Raw genomic sequence first — 23,262 nt, 5'->3', positions numbered from 1 at the left:
GGTGAATCCATATTTTAGAGTGTAGTTTAAATACATGGGTAGTTCAAACACATTTAGAACTAGTTAGGTTCCTAGGGTGCTAGGTGCTAGGGTGTTGCTAGAGCACTGCTTTGGGGGTTTGGCTGGTTGCTAGAGCATTACTATGATGTTATAGTGTTCTGGGTGCTAAGTTATTTGAACAGTGTCTAGGGCAGGCATAAAAAAAAAAAAAAAAAAAAAAATATATATATATATATATATATATATATATATATATATATATATATATATATATATATATATATATATATATATAGCCTATATATATATATATATATATATATATATATAAAATTCCATATGGAGTTTCTGTTATTGATCATATTTTTATATTGACTCTCTTTGTCAGTACATTTACATGCATGTAATAAAATATTGTTTTATTCCCCCTCCACCGCACATATTCGATAATATCAAATTGGTAATGAAAAGCCCATAGTTGTAATTGAACAAATATAATTAAACTATAATTAATCTGCAGGACTGTGCTGAATTGGTGGATTTAGCATGAAGGCTTTGTCAAGCCAGCACAATCACATTGAAGTACCCAGACATCTCTGAAAGTGAATCTGTCCTAGCGTGTTAAATGTTTAAACTAAACATTCAGAATGTGATTTGAAAAAGTGTTTTTTTTTGTCATTAATTATTCATCCTCATGTTGTTCCAAACAAGTAAGACCTTTGTTAATAAGATATTTTTGATGAGAAATGAGAGCTTTCTGACCCTTCATAGACAGCAGACATTTGAAGCTACGAGAAAAATGTTTGTACGCAATGAAAACAAAAATAATGATTTCATTCAATGATTTCTTCTCTTCTGGTCAGTCTCTGCCATTTATTCATGGTACTCTCCTGAATTGTATCAAAGACTGACACAGAAGAGAAGAAATTGTTGAATGAAGTAATTATTTTTGGTTTCTTTTCACACAAAATGTACTCTCATGGATTGATAACATTATGGGAGTGAGGGTCAGAGAGCTCTCTGATTTCATAAAAAATATCTTAATTTGTGTTCCGAAGATGAACGAAGATCTTATGGGTTTGGAACGACATGAGGGTGAGTAATTAATGACAGAATTTTCATTTTTTCATCCCTTTAACATGATAAAGCTAAACAAGTTTGAAACGCATAGTTTTGGAGCATAAACATATATATGTGTCTTTACAAATTTACATACATTAATGAAAAAGTATTTGTGCAGGTCAATAGAGTATCTGTCTTTTTGCATGTGCATGGGCTCGGCAAAAGTGGTCAGTGCTATCATCTATGTTTTCGGGGAGCCTCTGGGTTCCTGTGGAGGTGTGGACGGTTTCTCGGGTATCCTGGCTGGAGACGATGACGCAGGGCGCTGAGAGGCCCGACCGGACTCTCGGTTGCAGGGCGAGGAGGGGGCTGGTGGGCTCTGGCTGTGTCCCTTCCGTCGACGATGGTGCGGTGGGGATTTAGTGGGGGTGCGAGGGTATCTGCGAGAGGAGCGCGCTGGTGGCTCAAGCGAGTCGGATGGAGGAGGTATTGAGCTGCTGTAGCTCGGAGGGCTGCTGCTGTTGGAGGTGCACGTTTCACACATTGACGCTGGCTCACCAGGAGGAGAATCCTGAGGATGTCAAGTGCAGGCATTTACAGTGTTTACATGCCTACATCAATGCATTTTCATTTTATAAAGACATGCAAAACTAGACTGTTCTTGTAGCACAGAAATACGATAATCTCATAACCTATTCTGCTGTACAGTATATTAGAATGTGTGGTGAAAACATAAATATTAATGTCTAAAGTAAAGAAATGTTGCAGTCAGGTGGTTGCAGGTTCAACCTTTGCTCTCTGAATCACAGACAGCTGTACTGAGGTAATGAAGCACTCATCCACTTGAAAAGCTATTTTTAAACAAAGCATGCTGGGAGAGAGAAATTAAATGAGGTGACAATACCTTCTCTTTTAGGATGTAGAGTGATACAGGATTCCTGCGCTCATGATCAGTCATTATTGGTATGGCATCATCTAGAATCATAAATGAAAAACTGCATAATATAATATAATATAATATATACAACAGTTACTTCTGGTCCTGGAATCTGATTGGCTGAGCGGTCTTTCCAGCCATGTGATATTTCACTGGTATCACCACAGGAACCATATCACCATTTTTATCACTCCACTTGCTGCATTTCTCACAGTGAGTTTCATGGCAGACAACCAAACACACAATAATTTTACAAATACTACTGTTGTGGTGTGACAGAATGTAGTTTTAAGAGTTTTTAGTCAAGAATGTAATTGTTTAGACTTCAGAAATGTGGTTTGTATATAAAGATATAGCTAAACTATAAAATGCTGAGCAGAGAAACATAGCGGTAGTACTGATAAGTTTTATTTGTTTTCCTCACAAAATTTACATTGCTTTCTCTTGTCATTACAGTCATGTATATTTACTATATAAATAACCATTTGTTGCAAACTGTATGTATTGTACACTTGAAAATAGCATATTTGACTAAAATTTCGGCATCGTCAGCAAGCTGAATATATGTTGATATAGTGAATGTTTATATGTCTCCAAATGAATGGGATGCTACATTTTATTGAAAATCTGTTGGATACTAATGAAAAACTTCTTATACATGTTGGCTTTAATAAGAATGACGAGCTGTCCTCAATGATTCCTGATCTTTCCAACAACAAAACACTTGAACGTGAACGAAAAAACTAATTGAAAACACTTGAACTTGTAATTACAACTTTAGAAGTGAAGTAGGAAATTTTCAGTAGCACAGGAAGGCAACATTACAACAGTCTGTTTAACAATAGTTTTTCTTCTTTTGAATAGAGAGACAAGTCAACTTTTTTTTTTTCTGTGGTAGTAAACAATAAAGCAGACATTTTAACTGATAATTTTGTACATGTGTGTTGTACATACGGAGGGTTATATTTTATGGCAATCAACAATACATCAGAGCATTTCTTTTCATTATTAACATAATTCATTAAAAATGTAATAAATGGGCCTGTTTGCTTAGTGTGTATTTGCTGTAATCAACATTTAATATGGACAGTAAATCAGTATGAAAAAGCATAATTACATACCCTCTGGCTTGACGTCTTGATACCTGATGTGATGGTTTTGTTGAATAGATCTTGGTTTAATAGTTTTGGACTTCTGTCTTTTTGATCTGTTAAATTAAGTATTTGTGGTGACATGTCAATTTACACCGACATTGTTAACTTAAGGATGGACAAAGGGCAAAGAAAAAAAAAAAGTCATACTTGTTTGACGGCTTCCAGCAAGCACACACAGTTACAAGAGTGACAAGGAATAAGATGCCCACTGTAGACAGTATGATATAAAGAGAGCTTCTTTCTGGAAACAAAATAACATTTTCAGCCATTTTACTTCTGCAAACATGACAAAAATATATATTGAATATTTAAACCAGGAATTTTTTTAAAAGAATGAATTATGTTCAAATAACCCGTTCTTACTGTAAACGGTGAGTCTGATTGGTGGACTTCTCATGCTACTTATAGGGTTCTCCACCATACAGCTGTAGACATCATCATCAACCATCTGAACACGTGTGATGGTCAGGACCTTCTGGTCTGGTGACAGCAGCAGACGGGTCTCGTTTAGTAATGGATGACCACCTTTTGCCCAGCTGTAAGTGGTCTTAGTGCCAGTTTCATGGGTGCAGTTTAGTGTGAAATTCTCCGTCAGTTCCAGCACGGTGGAGGTGACCATGTGGACGTGTGGCTTAGAGATTGGCTCTGGCAAAATTTTAGGTATGGTTTTATTGTTATGAGTTACTGGTATAAATAGCTTGATTCTGTAATGTTTGATTTTTCTTACCATCCACCGTCAGATTGATTCTGCTTTCTCCAGTGAAGATGTCGTCGGTGATGGAGATCTCTACTTCATAAGTGCCCTCATCAGACAGCCTGAGGTTATGGAGCAGAAGTGTCCCGTTCTCAAAAACAAGGATACGGTCTCTGTATTCTGGTCGCAGGTTGCCGATGATCTCTGTGCCGATGGACTGGACCACTGTAACAGGTTTGTCCCTCTTCAGCTGCCATTTGATTACAGGATGATCCATACTGGTGCTTGAGTATCGGACGGAGAGCAGAGCTTCTCCACCCACCGTCCCTCTGATCAGAGTCTCAAGACTGGTGATGTTCACTCCTTGAACACATGCTGTGACATAAACAATCTAATTTAAACATCTGATTTATGAGATTAATGTTAGTTTGCCAAAATGTGAAGAGATCAAGTCAGCAGTGCAGTCATTATCAAATAAGTTTATAAAGAGTCATTACCTGACCTGTTGTTGACTGCACTCAAAAAATATGTGTGAGTGTGAAAGTATTTAAAATGCACAATCATGTTTCTATATTTATCATCAACATATCTAACTTGTTATAGTCTCATACATTTGAACTGAATAATGCTCATTCCATATTTTAATCATGTTCATAGTTTTTTAACGGAATACTTAGCAGTTTTATTCTAATTATCAGCCATTTGAATAAATACATTAAAAATATTTGTAATATTATGAAAAATATTATTTAATTAAAATATGCAAATAGTTAATAAAGTATGTCATGATTTTTGAATACAGAAATAATTTGTTAATCTATGACCGACATTGCATCACATAATGTTTTTATTTTGTTTTTGTTACAACTGTGTAATCCAAATTGATAGGAATTTTCTATGCAATTCAATGCAATTTTATTTCATTTTTTTTTTATGGTAGTTCTTAAAAAACTCAAGTATTCTATACAGCTCAGGGTTCATAATCAGAGCTCATAATCAGACGTCTGATGGTTTGATCCACAAAAGGATTGACCCCTGCTATTAGCCATTATGCACTTGAGCAAAGTACTTGACCCCAGGCTCCTCTATGAGGATTGAACCTATAGTAAGTGCACTGTAGGACACTAAGGATTAAAATGTCTGCTAAATTACTACTTACATAATTACCTAAGTACATAATTATTACATACAATAAATATGACTGGTCCTGTAAAATAATTGCATTTTTAAATTAAGCATTTGATTTATTTCGTTATATGTAACGGAAGTAGTGACAGACAGATCATTTTATTCTGTTGAGTACATTTGAGTGAAACTTTCTCTCTTTCTCTTTTATTTCTATTTCTATTTCATGTTGTCTACATTTGAGTGAAACTTTCTCTCTTTCTCTTTTATTTCTATTTCTATTTCATGTTGTGTACACTGTAGATGATGGTTTGTTAGCATCCCCCTACTGTACAGGTAAAATTACACTTAATTTGTCAGTTTGGAAAGGCCTCACCCTATCTGACTGTCGATCACTGCAAACCTTGTGGACAACACTCATCAGATCCCATTGCCAGAGAGGGCAACAACATAACTTACATAAAGTACACTTGCACACTCCAAGACACCTTTTACAATCGAGCTCTTAAGATACCGATGACTCACTTGAGCACATTCAAGCCAAAAATGGGTCACAACCCTGTTATGACACTCTCAGGAACAGCAGGAGAAGAAATTACAAATAATATAAAATCAAGCCACTATAGCAATATGCACTAATTTAAAAGTTTGGGGTCTGTGAGATTTCTTTACTGTTTTTGGAAGGAGTGTTTTATGCTCACTGTGGTAACATTTAGTTGATTAAAAAGACAATGACAACAGTAATATTGTGAAGTATTATTGCAAAAAAAAAAAGTGTTTTCTATTTGAATATTTTAAAATGTAATTTATGCCTGTGAGGGCAAAGCTGAATTTTCAGCATCATTACTCCAGTCCTCAGTGGTCCTTCAGAAATCATTCTACTATGCCTATTTTCTGCTCAAGAAACAATTCTTATTATTATAAATGTTAAAAATTGTTGTGCTGCTTAATATTTTTAAGCACACGCTACAGTATTAAAAACAACAACAACCCAGACTATACTTTAAATATAGGTTCACATATCAATGCCATACATGGTATTAATAAATGTCAATGCTTAATTTTAAAGAAGAATTTGTTTTACTTTTATACTGCATTTTAGTGTGTCACCTTAGCTGTAAGTATTCTAATGTAAAGCATCAAAGATTCTCATTCTCTGTCTGATAACCAGCAGAATAAAGCCTGTGTGGAAACAGCCCATCTCCTTGGTAACTGCTTACAGTGCAAAAGGTCTGCCAGAGATGGGCACACAAAAGCTTGAATTGTTTGGCCCAATTTCCTGGCATGAAAAGGAGCTACAGAGTGACAAACAATCAGTGTGATTAGATGAAAAGTGACAGACGGGGCTCCTGTGACTCTGTTGATGACAACATTGGCCAATTGTACAACACAAACAGCTTCTAAAATAGTCAGGATGCGAGGATAGGAATGGGTTTTCATGATGTTGTAAATAGCATATAAAGTACATTGAAAGTCGTCTTTGTCCTTCTGGTAACTTATTGTCTCTGCTATCTAATGCTGCTATCTGCTCTAACACTGCTACAGACAGTCACAGCATTACACTGTAAAACTAGACTACAAAAACCTATAGAAACAACTTTTATTTTTCATTTGAATGTCTAATTGTCATTGCATTATACAACCAAATATAAAATTAAATGGAATTTATTTTAACCCTGTATAGTCTGACATGAAATTATAATCAGAAAAATACCCTCCCCCCCTCTTTTTTTTGCATAATTATTGCATATTTAAATGCTTAGTTTTATGATCAACGCTCTATAGTTTTATTGTGGGGGAAAACATATTATGCAATGCAATACAATGATTCAGTGACAAATACATTTTCCTTGAAAGCCTGATGTATAATTTTTGATACTCAAAATTTATAAAAAAGGATGTATGGACAGTCAATTAAACCTAAGTTGCTTCAGTCCAATAAGTTTTTTTTTCTTGAAATATTACTAAAAATATAAAGTCATTGGTAACACTTTATTTTAAAACCCCTTAACTGTCACTCACAGTTTTGAACATAGAAATTATAGAGCACTATTCAAACTTAAATTTTTATAATTCATGAACGAAAACATTTTGTAACATGATTTTTATGTACCATTTCCATGGTAATGCAATGTCTGATTTTAAAATGGGGTTCAAAGGATGAATTTTGAGATTTTAAGTTTTCAACTGATATATAATTTCTTTTGATTTCTAAAGCGTGATAGGGAAACAGGCAACTAAGAAGACTGTCTGTGACAAAGGTCAGATGTCTCCTGTTATGATGTAGATTTTTCAGGTGCACTCTTGTCATAAATTAATCTATTAATTTTCCTACATCATTTTTTAACAAAAAAGGTGGAACAATATCTATTTAGGAGTCTTAGACCTTTCCAACGATATATAGTTTGTCATGATTAGATTAGGATTTAATTGTAAAATAGTGAAGTAAACTTAGGCGTCCCACAGAGGGGACAGGTGACAGTTAACAGGACTGATTCTCACTATTAACTATTTGCTTACTAGCATGCATATTAATAGCATATTGGCTGTTTATTAGTACTTATAAAGCACATATGTGACCCTGGACCACAAAACCTGTCATAAGTAGAAGAGTATATTTGTAGCAGTAGCCAACAATACATTGTATGGGTCAGAATTATCAATTTTTCTTTTATGTCAAAACTAATGTTCTATGAAGATATTTTGTAAATTTCCTATACCGTAAATATATCAAAACTTCATTTTTGATTAGTAATATGCATTGCTAAGAACTTAATTTGGACAACTTTAAAGGCTATTTTTTTTTTTGCTCCCTCAGATTCCGGATTTTCAATCAGTTTTATCTCAGCCAAATATTGTGCTATCCTAACAAAACCATACATCAATGGAAAGCTTATTTATTCAGCATGATGTATAAATTAATTTCAATAAAAAAAGACCCTTATGACTGGTTTTGTGATTCAGGGTCACAATGTCTTATTCTGCATATTCTAGATCCCTTAATCCAATCCTGTACCAAAATTTAACAACTAATTTATTAACTTATTGAGGGAAAACTCTTAATAGTTAATATTTATAGGCTTAAGTTTGCTATTAAAAATAAATAAATAAAAAAGACTGAATAATTTCAAATTAAAAGTTGTACAAATTTTAGAATTATACTAAAAGGCCTTTTACATGCTAAAAATGTATAAAATATAATTTAGATGACAAAAACAGGTTTTCAACAAAGTTTTGATCATTATGGTCATTCAGGGCCTCAGACATTTGCGTATCAAATATGATACAGTAGGCTTTATAGGGTTAAAGAAAATGAAGTAATACATTTTCAAGCACAGCATTTCATAAAAAGACATTTGGTTTCAAATGATAAAAAAAAAATTATATTTTGTTATTAAGATAAAAAGTATTGTAACACTTTTTGGCTGCAAAACATCCACAAAAACACCACACTGACACCAGCTAACTGATTAAAAGATTCCAGAAAAGCTCAAAAATTAACCCCAGTTTAGAAGAAAGCTTTAGCAGTTTTTGTTTGCCACTTGATTTGATATTTTTTACCTTGTGCTATGAAATTCATACAATCATAGGTGTGACAGAAGAGCCCAAAAGGGTCTAAATACAGTATTAATTAGTCAACATCAATAGATAATATAGTTATGTTCTGGTTAATATTCATTAATAAATCAGTCCGAAATAGACAATGACTTGCAACGACATAAATACAATATAAAAGGAACATTTTTTCTTTAACTTCCAGCCATAACTACGCCATTTGCCCTTGATCGAGGCCAACAGTGCAGCATTGTCATTCGATAAAAAGTTACTTTTTGTCTCTCTTACCTGAGTGAATCAGAACTGCAAGGATCAGGAGGAGAGGAGCAGCAAAAGCAGCTGATGCCCAAGAGAAAGCCTCCTTCTGTGCCTTCATCTTGGGTCTAACTTTCACAGTCTTCCCAAAACAATTAGCATGATTTGTTCACTCTGAGCACGTCCCTTAACCCAGAGTCTTGCCATTCCTTCTGAGGCTGGGCTATGCCATGTTGCTGACAAACACACACACATAAACACACACGGATGTGCACTCACACACACACGTGCATGTGTGCATGCATTCTCACAACCAGTGCACAATGATGGCATGTTAGTGAATCGCTGAATGGGTCTGTTTGTGTAAGGGGGGAGAAGGGGCTGCTAATATATGTGTTGGGAGGTTGTTGTTGCTTCATGGCCTGACTGTTTATTGTATTTCACAAATGATTTTTTTTTTCGAGTAATTAAGATAATAATATAATTATATAACAGGATTCTTGAAAAAAAAGATAATTGTGCACCAGAACATCTCATATAAGAGAATAAAAATTAAACAAATTAAAATAATTGCATTAAAAAAATAAATAAAATTAAAACAATGACAATGACAAAGAAGCATTGACAGTATAAGGGAAAATTCAAACAAAAATGAAAATTCCGTCATCATTTATGTGCCCTCAAACCGGTATGGCTTTATTTCTTCTGCGGAACACCAAACAGTTTTGTAGCAGTTCCCATTGACTACCATTGTATTTTTGCCCATATTTGTGAATAAACTATCTCTTTAAGACTTGCACAAATACCTTCCTCTCCTGATAATCTTAAAAAAATTAGAAGGGAGAGCAGGCATAAATAAGAAAAGAGAAGAAATTCCTATTTAAGCTGATCTGGGAGATGACTCGCCATCATAAAACTGACCACAAGGCATATCAAGAACAAGAACCAGCTGATTTTAGACTGTGGAAATGGGCAATTGACAAAATAGCATGGACAAAGTTTTTGGATAAAATTTATTTTAATAGTTTAAAAATAGTTTTAGAGTTATGTCATACTGCCTAAATGAAACTCAGTCAATACAAAAACAGAATTTGAATTAAAATATCTTTTGTCAGGGACTTGTCATTTATTTCCAGTAACGTTATTGGATTTATTTGATTTGTATTTTTTTTCCCCAAAGAATTTGACAAACACAACAATTACACAGTTTGTCCAACTTTTGTTGGTTATTAGTCATTTTCTACATACAGTATTGAAACCTTTGTAGGAGACTGATACCTCTGTCCATCTGTCTCTTTTGAACCTTGTTTAAGTTATAAGCTGCATTCATCTCTGTGCTTGTTTTTATCAATTAAAACATGCTGTAGCAAAACTGTAGTAAAGATTTTGATCCCTACAACTTTAAAGATTCTTTCAATGCCAGGAACCTTTTAAACACTTTAGATATGCAGGTGGGGTTTCATGGGGCACGTTTATACAATGCTGCCCTCCACTGGTTTGAAAACACCAAATTGACCCTTACTTCTCCGTCCCACTATAATATGGACAATGTTTCTTTAGGGTCTCCAGGTTGACTTTATCTCTTAATGAATAACAGTCATTCATTTAACTGGGGCAGACAAGACAAGAAAAGAAAGAAAGAAAGAAAGAAAGAAAGAAATCTTTTCTGTACATACACTACAGCTAGGAGCTAATAACCTTAAAGCAAAGCGAACCTTATCCAAACTCATATTAACATTTATGTTCACATTTCCCTTTAACAAATACATATACAGTACAGGGAGTAATTAAGCCAGTGACTAATTCATTTTCCATATACTGTAAGTCAGTGTAGGTGTAATGACCTCTTGTCATAAACAAGCTTGTATATGTCAGCATGAACATGGTTTCTGTACTAAACAAAAGGCATATTTACCAACAAAAAAGAGAGATGAAAGGCGAACATATGAGCCTACAGAAGCAGGAGGCAACACTATAGCAGATTTTGTCTGTGTTGCCATTGGAAACCTGAGTGAAATTCATATTTCATAACTCTCCCACCCCCGGCTGAGTCCCTGGACGTGTCAGAGTGAGTGGGAGCCAACGTGGGCGTAAAGTGGGCTCAGAGGCTCCAAAGCAACTTAAGGCTCTCATCCCACAGCGCAACACAGAGCAGGATATTCAGTTACTACTCATGGATTCAGACATGCTGGGGTTGTTGCTATGATGAATTCCTTGAGTTGTGATTTGCTTTGATTTGAACTATGTGCCCTTAAGCGCCTATTTTTGAAAATGGCTCTTAAAAGAGTATTTTTAGATCAGAAAGTAGTATTTTTTTAGAGGGGTGTTAATATGTGAAAGAAACGGAAAGAACATTTTATGATAAACACACACACTGTAATATGTACAAGTAAATTTTGTTCATTTCATATAAAGATGAAATGCCACATCAAACAGAGACAAACTTTCTCAGCTCTTTAGAAAATGTCCCATAACCTATATGTGCCTAATGTAGTAGTATCTATTAACTGGTTCCCTTTTGAAGCAGAACTTTGACAGTGTGTCATGGAGTTGATGCTATGGGGAACACCATTCACGTAACCGGTGTCTGTAGCATGTGTAATATTTATTGGTGATGATGGTCCATAACATCAAAAGCGGAGTGCCTGCGAGTATAAAAGGGTGCCTGCAATACACACCATTAGCGTTTTATCTTCAGGAGCCATTTGTTTGTAATGTTATTGAAGACCATGGAGAATTCAATCAGCAAGTGTTTCAGAATGTGTGCCTAGTCAAAGGTAGGTGTAAAGTGAAAAGTCATGATTTGCTCATACATTCTTAGTTTTTAGGGTTCATGTCTGTTAATTATTACTGCAGACGTGAATTGTAGTAATGTTTATGGTTCAGGTAGGATATGCAATATCATTCGCGAAGCTCGGTGTAGCTACTGCCCACAGTAATTGACCTAACACAAAATTTTCTGTATGTAATTATGCAGGGAAATATTATGATCTGGGATTATTAAAAAAAACAGTTGTTTGGTATAAATGCTTGGAAATATTTCACATCTTTAAATCCATTCATTAGGCTATTTAGCGCGCCATCCAATAAACACAGTAAGTTTTGTGCTTTGTTGCCTTTAATCAAAAATAAAGTATTAGCTTTCAAATTCTGTCAATTTTATTACAAAATACAAAATATAAATGTGTTTTTTTCAGCCACAGAATTACATCAGCGTGAATAATGTCTTGTAAAGTCATATTTACGTCAGGAAAGACATTCATTGTACATAAACTCCATAATCAGCTAGACCGAAATGTTATATTAGATTCATTATATTTTACTTAACCTGTCGCCTTCCTTTTTTTGAAGAAGAAGAAATCTGTCATAGGAATGTACAGGGAGACTTCAGATTTAAAAACACGGAATTATTAGTAAATGTTTACTAAATTAAATCATGGCACGGTGGCTTCACTTGTTATGATGTCTTGAGCAGTTCAGCTCTTTATTATTTTGTAGCCATTGTAATGTGAATGTCGTCTCAGCTGTCACTGTGGGAGAATGTGTCAGCGTGGACACGCATCGTCTATGCTGACCGTAGTTGCACCTGGTCGTAGTTTTAGTTGGCGCAACAGGCGTAAATATTTATCATAAAGCTGGACGTTGCAAAGCCCAGCGTAGGACTTACACTCAACTTTTTTATGCTTAGCTGGTGCAACCGGCCCCAGAACTGCTGACATGGATCAGGGGCAGGGATTGTCCCGTGAACAGTTTTTGAACTGTGCCACACCACAAACTTGTTCGTCCTTCTTGATGCCCCGGAGCTCCCTCTGGACTTTTTAGCACTCCCATTGAGACAGTCGTGGGGGAGTTCAGAGAGGTGAGGGCATGCTCTCACAAAGGAGGGTGCTGGGGGAACAAGAGGTTTAGTGCTTACATCAGGCTCTGAGACTGGATTAATGATGTAAGAAACATGTGTCACAATAATGGATATTGCACTACTCATGACAGTCATCTGGTAAGTTTAGTACAATGCTTCTGAGGTAATGGATGAGAAGGTTGGTTGCATCCCTTCTGGTTCCAGTTGCCTTCTTCAACTGGAGCAGAGTCTTGAGATTGAAGGAAGAAAAAATAATCTGTTCTCTTGAGCTCCGTCAGAGCTTCTGGGACTGATGACAAGCAGTCCATCAGTTCTCCTCCAGCATATAGCTGAGAGTTTATGAGTTATCAGTTGGATGGTACACAGGTCCAGCAATAATAAACACAGACTCTGCATTATCATTTGTTGTCCCTCATAGAATTTCTTGCTGGAATCACAGGGATTGAGTAGGTTTTGTTTTAGTCTTTAAAGAAAAATACAAAGCATTAGTTATAGTGGGTTTTAGGTTGTGTGCCTTTACACCCTTGGGGTTTAGAGCCTGGGTGATAAGAGTTACTGGGCAAACTGCATTATGTCTTGCACTCGTTTGCCTCCCTTTCCCGAGTAAGGTTAAGGATATATGCTCCCCCTTGGAGGAATGGCAACATTGAAGGTTTTAGAATGAAGTGCTAATTTTGCAAAGATTGGGAATCTTTCTAGCAGAAATATTAGCTTAGGGAGTATCACCACTATGTCTCACATTGGATGCACCCATTGAATTGACATGTTGAGTAAATTTATGCTATGCCCACAATGTTTCTGCATATTCACATCTTAGCGAGGAATACATTCTCTCAGCATGGCGTAGTGCAGGGGTTCACAACTCTGGCCCTCAAGGTCTACTTTCCTGCAGAGTTTAGCGTCAATCCTAATCAAACACATCTCAATAAGCTATTCAAGTTCTTCAGGATTACTAGAAAGTTACTGGCAGGTGAGTTTGATAAAGGTTGTAGGTAAACTCTGCAGGAAAGTGGGCCTCGAGGACCAGAGTTGAGAACCCATAGCTCAACTCTATGGTGCAGCATTCAATTTCCAATTTGAAAGGGAACATCTCGGATTGTCTATGCATCCTGGTTCTCTGAGAAGGGGAATGAGACACTATACATATCATTGCCATGTCTAGGGCTTGCCTGCACATCTCATTCAGACAAAAGAGTTGATGATGTGTATTGCAATGCCTTTTTAAACTCGTGGGCAGGGGCATCACAACCAGAGGCTGAGAGTGTCCCAACGCAATGTCTTTTGAGGGGCCTGACTGACTGGGGCCAACTCCTACACTGAATGAGATTTTGAGGGGGCCCCATGGCAAATTCTGTGCAATGGGCCCAGAATCTATCCACATTTGCACCCTGATTTTTAACCACATATAATATGTCTCTTACACTCACATAGCTTGCAGCAGTCTTGTGCCACTGCTCTATTTTAACTGTTTGATATCACTTGAGGAGGCTGAGTACATGTAATAAAACCTCTGTCAGGGGACAGGGCAGGAAGAGATAATTACAACACGCTCTACTTTCTCCTGCCCATTGTGAGTTGTGTACTGTAATTAAAACATGAGTTCTAGAGGCACTCTATCACTGCCAACAAAGAGCACTCTGTGGGAAGAATGGGATGTCAGCTAAGTAACCCGCTGGTAAAATGTCTGTTTAACCAAGGCATGTTAAATCCAAAAAGAGTCAGGGTTTGGCTGATGGTCTAGTTCAGAGGTTCCCAACCTTTTTTCCAGGAGACCCCTAATTTAGCCTTCAAAATCATTACCCCCCCCCCCCCCACCCACACACACACAAAATAACACATTAGCAAACAAGAATTAAAAACAGGAGGAGCCTAATCCTTGCCAGTCATCATTATCAGTGTATAAGCAGCTGCCATTGAGCCGTCCCAGAAACAATTATTTATTTATTTATGTTACCACACATAATCCTAGTATTTAGATATTTCCATAGGCTATGGTGCAAAATAAATAAATAAATGAATAAAACAGAGATAACAGAGTGCTACTTAAATAAGTAACTACTGCTACAAAACCACAACCAGAAAATCAATTTAGATTACCAGGACAAGATAACATGTCCCACGACCCGACAAAGGATAAGCCGTTTGGAAAATGGGTGGATGTTATGTTATATGTTAATGTAATACGTTTTTGGTCAGGAATTACAAACAGCCACCCCTTGGGATTCAAGCAGGACTCGATTTTCTGGGCCTGTGACATTTTTGCCTATTTCTGCACTATAGAGTGCAGCAAGAATGACATTTAGCATTTCAGCACTTCCTATTATGTTTTCCTGAAATGATGACAGAATTGTCATTTTTGAGTGAATTATCCCTTTAAGTGTAAAATGAATCATGTATGTGTTTTTAACACACTTCAGCACACTTTTAAAAAGTGAACTTTGGGTCACACTTTATATTAGGTGGCCTTAACTACTATGTACTTATATAAAAAAATAAGTACAATGTACTTATTGTGGTCATATTGTATTGCAACATACTTTTGCTGCCATTGAGGTGGGCCCCGTAGCACTCACACCCATTGTTATGAAGTGCTTTGAGCGACTGGTCCTGGCACACCTCAAGAACTGCCTCCCACCCACACTGGACCCACACCAATTTGCCTATCGAAGCAATAGGAGCACTGAGGATGCAGTATGCACAGTACTGCACTCGGTACTCACACACTTGGATAACAACAACACATATGTACGGATGTTGTTTCTTGATTTCAGCTCAGCATTCAACACCGTCATTCCCTCCAAGCTGACCACTAAACTTGGAGACTTGGTGTGTTAACACATCCCTCTGCAGCTGGATTATGGACTTTCTGAACAACAGACCTCAGCATGTTAGGTTAGGCCACACCTGCTCCACCACCATCACACTCAACACCGGCGTACCACAGGGTTGTGTGCTGAGCCTATTTCTCTACTCCCTCTACACCCATGACTGCAGGCCTGTGCATGGATCCAACTCCATCATCAAGTTTGCTGATGACACCACAGTGATTGGCCTCATCAGAGACAACGATGAGACTGCCTACAAGGAGGAGGTACAGCACCTGGCTGCATGGTGCGCTGACGATAGCCTGCTCCTCCACACCAGCAAGACAAAAGAACATATTGTGGACTTCAGGAAGAAGAAACTACCGGTGTGTGATCGAAAGCATCCTGACCAACTGTATCACAGTCTGGTAGTGGAACTGCTGAGTTGCTGAATGCAAGGCACTGCAGAGGGTGGTGAAAACCGCCCAGCGCATAACAGGGACACCACTTCCTGCCATTGAGGACGTCCAGAGAAAATGCTGTTTACGTCGAGCTCGCGGCATTCTTAAGGACTCCTCTCACCCTGACCATAGACTGTTTAACTTACTGCCCTCTGGGAGGCGCTTCAGGAGCCTCCGAAAAAAGACCAGCAGACTCAGGAACAGCTTTTTCCCTACAGCTGTCCCCCTACTGAACCCGATGATACCCCCTCACACATCACTACAAACTCTTCACCCCTCCCCATCACTAAATCGGTTTAAAAAATTAAAAAATAAAAATCCATCTACACATTAGTACTGAGTACTATGTACTGGAAATTTTTATTTTCTATGCACTTTCAGTGTTCATTGCACTAGTGTTTATATATCTTAATGTATAGCTTATTCATATCCATTTGTAATTATGTTCATAGTTTTTGCTCATAGTGTACACACATGTACTGCATAATACATCTGTATAGTATGTTCATATCACCCATCTGTATATCATACTGTATTTAAAAATTTGTAAATTATGTCCATAGTACTGCCTTATCTGTATATTTCTGTACATATGTAACATATTGTAGGCACTGTATATCCTGTACCTCTGCTTACCTCCGGGTGTGTGTTCACGGTGTGTATGTGTTCACTGCTGTGTGTGTGCACGTTGGATGGGTTAAATGCAGAGCACGAATTCCGAGTATGGGTCACCATACTTGGCTGAATGTCACTTCACTTCATTTCGTTGCCCTGTACCTTACATGTGCAATGACAATAAAGTTGAATCTAATCTAATACGGGTAAGGTTAGGGACAGGTTTGGTGGTATGGGTAGGTTCAAGGGTAGGTTAAGGTGTAAAGGATAGGTCAACAGTGTAATTATAAATGTAATTACAGAAATTAATTACAGCTGTAACATATACTGTAGGTATTTTTAAAAATATAAGTACAATGTAAGAACATATATGTAAACAATAAGTGCATTGTATCAAATGATTAATTTAAATGTAAGTACATAGTAGTTACATTACATACCTAATATGAAGTGGGACCAAAATTTGTAATAATAATAATTAAATAATTAAAAGTTTAAAGTAAATTTCAAATAACCGTTTTAATAATCTTTTCTTTTGCTTTAAAGTACACTTATTTTGATGTGTCAACTAATGGACTAAATAATATGTAAAGAGCTTGATAATAATTGTGCTTGATGCTTGATAATATTACTGTTATTCAGTAGTACTGTACATTTAAGTTCATATTTTAGATGTACTAAATTACAACTTCATTACAAATATTTCTTAACATTACAAGTAAATACAAATATATTTAAATACATGCTTGTCAGTATATTCTGCAGCACACTAACCATATCTCAAAGACAATTAAAAGTAATTATGAAATTACATCTATTTGAGCAAATCAAAAACACTCTAAAATTTAGCTCATTGCATTAAAAATACATTTAAACTATAACACATTTTAATTTAATTACAATTAAAATGCAATTAAGTGTGCAAAAAGCATTACATTCAGTTTGCAGTTTTATATTCTTTTAACAATGTTTTTTTAAAGATTAAGCACATTTCAAATTGTGTGCTTCATGCACCAGTCAAGCAACTGCCATTGAAATGAATGGGGATGCTAACAGAGCTTTCTACAGATGATACAGACCTTGTTTAAAACCCCTGAGCAATAAGTTCAAGAATCCAGTGCAGTGACATTTACATTACATTCATCTGTATGCATTTCGCAGATGCTTTTATCTTAAGTGACTTACAGAACATCTGCCCTATACATTTTATCAGTATGTGACCTTGGCACTGCTAATGCCTTGCTCTACTAGTTGAGCTACAAGAACACAAGATAAAAATGCTGCATTTTACCAGGAGATGATCTGATACAAATAGACAGGCACAGAAACACAAATGCACAAAAAAAACATTCACACAGACAGGGCAGCACGCAAAGAGTGCATTTGAGCAAATCCATTTTTAATGAGCATCTGTGCTATTTGAAGGATACAGTCTCACTGTTTGAAAGATTGAGTAAGCTGTGGGAATACTTCACTGAATCACATGGATCTGACACACACTGTCTGCAAATATGAACAATATTCTTAGTGTATTGCACAGCTTGCATATATTTGTCATGTACATCACTTTTTTTTTTACTAATTAAAAAGATATCTGAGCAGTAATTAACATATTTATTATCATCAACACAAAAATTCCAATAGTAACAGGTCCAATGAACACAGAAAGCTTATATGAGGAACTTAATTTGCTTTATTAAACAGGCATAAACTAAATTTATGCTAGAAAAAACATTGACTTTTAGTAAATGCATACTTGTATATTGTAATATTCAGTACAGCCAAAGAAGTAAAGCACAACTTCAAACAAATCAACAAATCTCCAGACAGAGTATTTGGCTTGCCTTGCTTGAAGCAACAAGAAAAACCCTCCAGATTTGAAAGCTGACATATCACAAACAAACTTCTATCTTAAAATTAATCTACTTTATAATGTCATGCTGTGAACCTGTTTCAAGTCAGAAACAGCCACTCAAATGCTAAAGGAAGAAGAGGAAAGTGTGAGAGAGTCTGCTAGTCAGGTGGCAAACTCTGCATGTTGTTTGAATGTTGATGCTTTCATATCATACACTGAAGGGTTCTTTTTAAATAAAAGAGCTCTGGTTATTGCAGTGATGTGCTATCGGGCGGTGGTGATGGTGGTCCTCTTAGCTACTTCTGCTCTCGTTGTTTCTGAAACAGATGACACATGCACAAAACTCCTGAAAGATGCTTATGAAAGGCTGGCATTTACAAATAACTGTGTCGTGTTCCTATGCGTGAAACAGACCAGCTGCATTCAAACCAAGAAATTTGTCAAAAGGCATTTCATCAAAATTCTGTTAAATAGCTTGCTTTTTCGTCTAAAGCGTTACATAGGCAATACAACTGAGAAGGGTGCACACATGGCATTAACTGGGTACCATCTGTATTATTGCTTAGCAACAAGCAATTAAGGGGGTATTGCTTGGATACCATTTTAACCATACTGACGTCTGCTGGAGAAATTCTGATTCCAGACAGAAACAATTGTGTAGAGTTGTGATAACAATAGATCCAAAGAACCTTAATGGCTTTAACAGTTATGGTTCTTTCAGAACAAGATGGATTACAAGATAATCTACAATTAATTAGGAATTAGGAAAAAAAAAAAAAAAAAAAAAAAAGATTTAAACAGAGTTGTATTTCTCTCTGCCGTGCTCTTTTTGGACAGTTTTTAACTAGTTATATATCTTGTGCTGTTTCTAAGTAAGATTCTGATCTGGTAGAAAGATGTGGTTCTACACATTAAAACATTTTAATGGGTCAAACCTCAAAAAAGTCTTGAGGTCACGTGCTATAATTGGAAAAAAAAACAATAATGGGCAACTGAGTTATTGAAAACGAATGTGTAACCACAGCAGTACCACAACTTTAACACAGAGCAGATATATCATAAATCATTTTAGTAGTGGTTTAAGAATATGTGTAATTTACAAATGTGAATCTAACATGCAAATCAAAGTAGATTTATATAATATACTGAATAATTGAATTGAATTGTGTAATTAGGTTTTTTTGTGTGTGTGTGTTTTTTTTTTTTTTTTTTTGTGTGTGTGTCTTTGCAAATGTATTTTGACGTAGTGCCCATGCTGCTAACCTCATCTCTAGGCTTGTCATCCTTCATTTTCTTCCTGGTCATGTGACCTCTGAAGCCAGCTTGAATCTTAGCAGCAGCCTTGTTTGCAGCTGGGTCATCAAGGGGAATGTCCATGATGTCCTCATCTTGCGGCTGAGTGCATCCTTCCTGCAGTTCAGATAAAACACAGCCATTTTAGCTATGACTACATGGCAAAAGAACACTTACAGCTCCTTGTCAAGATCTACACTGAAGTGTCAACGAACTTTCACACTATGTAATACCACATGAGACCAATCTTTATCAAGAACACCAAGTGTAAAATGATTGCAGACTGCAGAGCACGTTTCTGAGGAACTTACAAAAAGGAACCCAGTAAGTTCCTGCAAGAACTCCAAAGATTGTCCACAGTTCCTGAGGAAGGTTATAAATATATACTGAAATTATAAGTTGATCTAGGATATTTGAAGTACCTTCAGAAGGTGCCTACAGAGGTTCTGTCAAACTGATCTCTGATCTGATGAGAAAATGTAACTATATCGAGGTGGATTTGTTTGATGTGATTTGTACTGAAACATATGTTTTATTAGAAAAAAGAATGAAGCATAATCCCACCTCTAAACCTAACTGCCAGCGGGATGTAAGCAGATCAGACAAACAATTTATTAAATTGTATGAATGAATTAGCCACCAGCTTACTAAAATATAAAATAGTTATGAAATCGCCATTAGAGTATGTTGGTTCTTCTAAAGATTGTAGTGGAATGTGTGGAATCTTTTCACTTTTACAGTGTTGTTTGTTGGAGTGGCTAATGGTAAAGTATTGTTACAGTCACTCTGTTGCTCCCAAAGGAATTGTTTAATGGTACTAACTCTCACCAGCCCAGTTTTTGGTGAAAGTCCCATTAGAAAATTCCTTTGGGAGCAACCGTGCACTGGGTTTAGGTTTAGGTTTAGATATTGGTAAATGTGTTTTCATGCACAGGTATGAGTTGTTTTTGGATGTGTGAGCTTTTCAGGAATTGTGTGAACTTTCCAGCATTTCTAGTATTATTATAATGTCTTATATATCCATCATATGATTCCTTTTAGAACTTATTCTTTTGTTATTACTGTTCATATTACTGCTTCATTTTGATGAAAACATCCAGCAGGTGTAAACTGCTACAAATAAAATTCTAACATTGAAGGGATAAAAATTAAAATAAAAATTCTGTCATAATTTATTCACCCTCATTTCATTCCAAACCTTTTATTCTTCTGTGGAATGTAAAAGAAGATATTCTATGAAATGTCATGGTCACCAAATCATTTTTTTTTTACAACAATTGTCAACATATCTTCTTTATGTTTGCAACAGAATTTTCTTATTCCTTTAATACTATTCCATTAACTTTAAATTTTCTCTCACTAAAAGAGTTTCCCTTTCTCTCAGAATCAAAAGCATTAAAATACACGGTATCTCAAAGGTAAATCATTATGTTTAGGGGAATGCACATTTCTTTTTGTTTGATTTCTTTGATTCTTTTATTCTCCTCATCCAGGGGGATCCAAGCTGTCAGCGGTCCCTAGTTCGCCTCGAGTTTCCGACAGCTTGACTAATTTTCCCTGCCTGCTGGGGGTGCGTAACAGTCAAGGGACTGAAGCTGAAAGCATTCGGAGCTTCGCAGACTAACAGTGTGAAGATCCAGCTGAGTGAGGTGGAAGCCTGACGCGCCTCTGAGGTTTCTGCACTATTATGCAGGGATAAACAATGATCTATTACACAACAAACAAGGACCTGAGGGCTCCATTCTGTGATCATTCACCTTAAAGCCCCTCATTTGTCAAAAAAACCCTTTGACATTCTACCTACACGCTCTTAGATTTGTATCCAACACCAAGGATCTGAGAATGTTCCCAGCAACAGAGCTTTCTCAGGCATGACGGGAGCTGATCCTGAGACCAATCATCAATCAAGGAACATCTTGTGTGAACTTTACTTGTGAGTATGTCTCATCAGAAAGATCTCCCATCAGTTTGGAACATGCAAATGACCATCTGTCTCATCAGTCACAGCCACATCTTCAAATTATACACAGATAATTGCTGTTTCTAGAAAGTTCTGAACCCTCCCACAAACACACAACTCCAAGCCCACGCAATGCATGACTTGTGTAATCAACCGTCCTGCTGTACAGAGAGGGTAAAACAAATGGGAATTAACAATTTTGCCAACTTGACATTAACCAGTCACAGCTTTAGTTTATTCACAGCTTTAGTTCACATCTCTAGTTTATTTTAAATCATTTTAATCAATATGTAATGTGGAAATAGTAGCACAAAGCCTGTGTTCGACCTGTGATAAACTGATCAAGCATTCAAATGTTATATTTTTAGACACATACATGTCACTTCTGAAATCAGCAAACCAGTCAAACCAGTGACCCGTCCCTTCTCACCACACACAACTGCATACACAGCACATTACCTTTAAGGCATTTCAAGCATTTCATACAGTAAAAAGCCTGTGGAGAAATATTTATCTGAGAATTAAGACTACCAAGTGTCATTCTTTGTACTGTCAATATAAACAGATTTTAAAAAAATAAAATAAATAAAAAAAGACAATCAATGTTTCCATGAACAGTAAAACTTTTAATATTCCTCAAATATTATGTGCAAGCTGTGATTCCTCTGCCAGGACATTGATACAATTGAGTCCAGCAGGTTCTCTTAAATCCTCTTGTTGTAAACAGTCACTTAGATAATGGTTGGTTTTAGCTGATTAATCTGGCTCTGTAATCATAATGCAGATTCTCTCTCAATTTTTAATTAATTTGTAAGTTAAATTTTTTTTATATAATTAGTGTCCAGCAGGTCCATAAATCCTAAAATATTAACTCAACTAAATTGTTGTTCTTGCTGGATTATATAACAATGGCATACAATTCAACTGTTTAGAAATCAGAAATTGGTGATATTTTTAAACAACAGACCTTTTGAAAATGTCTAGAATATCGCAAACACTGTTGCCACAAATCTGCATAATTCATAAGTTTCTTTTTGAAGCTGTACAAACATAAACACGGACTTCACTTACGTTTCTACAATCCATAGCGATTTGAGATGACAGGTTTGTGAAGTTTACGATTTGTTGTCCAGTAAAACTATGATTGAAGAATATATCGGTAAAGATGTTGCCCCTCTCTCTCTCTCTTTCAGGGTGAATGCGCTCTGCCTGTCTGTAGATGATGTGCGCTTCAGCTGAATGGACCAATCAGAGTGCGCGACACTCTTCAACATCACAGGCGACCGCTTATCACACGGCTTTCTTCATATGGGCTTTCCTACGGATTATTAACGATTAAATAGCGTGGCAGATATTGATTAACATATTTTATTTTCATAATGTCCATAACTCATAGACTTGGAAATCTACAATTTATAAACCTTGTAAATAAATAACGTCTGATGTAACAACCTTTACCATTATTAGATGGGGTGGAAAAAACTATTTAGAATATTTTATGTGCATGTATGTATTGTGGTAATCAAACTGGCTTAAAAATCATTATTATGCTTTCCTTAATCACCACCCTACTAGGCCTATTTCATTTTATTTTAAAAAGGTAGACACATATGAAACATTTGAAATAAAAGTT

At 36.2% G+C, this 23,262-nt stretch overlaps 1 protein-coding gene and 1 long non-coding RNA gene across 2 annotated transcripts; both read right to left on the bottom strand.

Moving 5' to 3' along the window:
- Nucleotides 1-399: 399 nt before the first annotated feature.
- LOC306871010 (hepatic and glial cell adhesion molecule-like) lies at nt 400-9,033 on the bottom strand. Its single transcript, XM_079418654.1, has 7 exons — nt 8,816-9,033; nt 3,881-4,222; nt 3,517-3,798; nt 3,301-3,394; nt 3,121-3,206; nt 1,967-2,037; nt 400-1,633 (listed from the first exon to the last, which is right to left on the bottom strand). Exons 1-7 carry the CDS (start codon nt 8,901-8,903, stop codon nt 1,304-1,306), a joined length of 1,293 nt encoding a protein of 430 aa, XP_079274780.1. The 5' UTR covers nt 8,904-9,033; the 3' UTR covers nt 400-1,303.
- Nucleotides 9,034-17,887: 8,854 nt separating this feature from the next.
- LOC306871575 lies at nt 17,888-22,939 on the bottom strand. Its single transcript, XR_013784346.1, has 3 exons — nt 22,701-22,939; nt 19,640-19,786; nt 17,888-18,693 (listed from the first exon to the last, which is right to left on the bottom strand). It is a non-coding gene; the product is annotated as an uncharacterized lncRNA (long non-coding RNA).
- Nucleotides 22,940-23,262: the final 323 nt, after the last annotated feature.

The sequence above is a fragment of the Barbus barbus genome (genome assembly GCF_936440315.1).
Source record: "Barbus barbus genome assembly, chromosome: 6".
Taxonomy (NCBI): Eukaryota; Metazoa; Chordata; class Actinopteri; order Cypriniformes; family Cyprinidae; genus Barbus; species Barbus barbus.
Note: the sequence above shows the minus strand (reverse complement) of the source record. Positions and strands in the feature narration are given on the sequence as shown.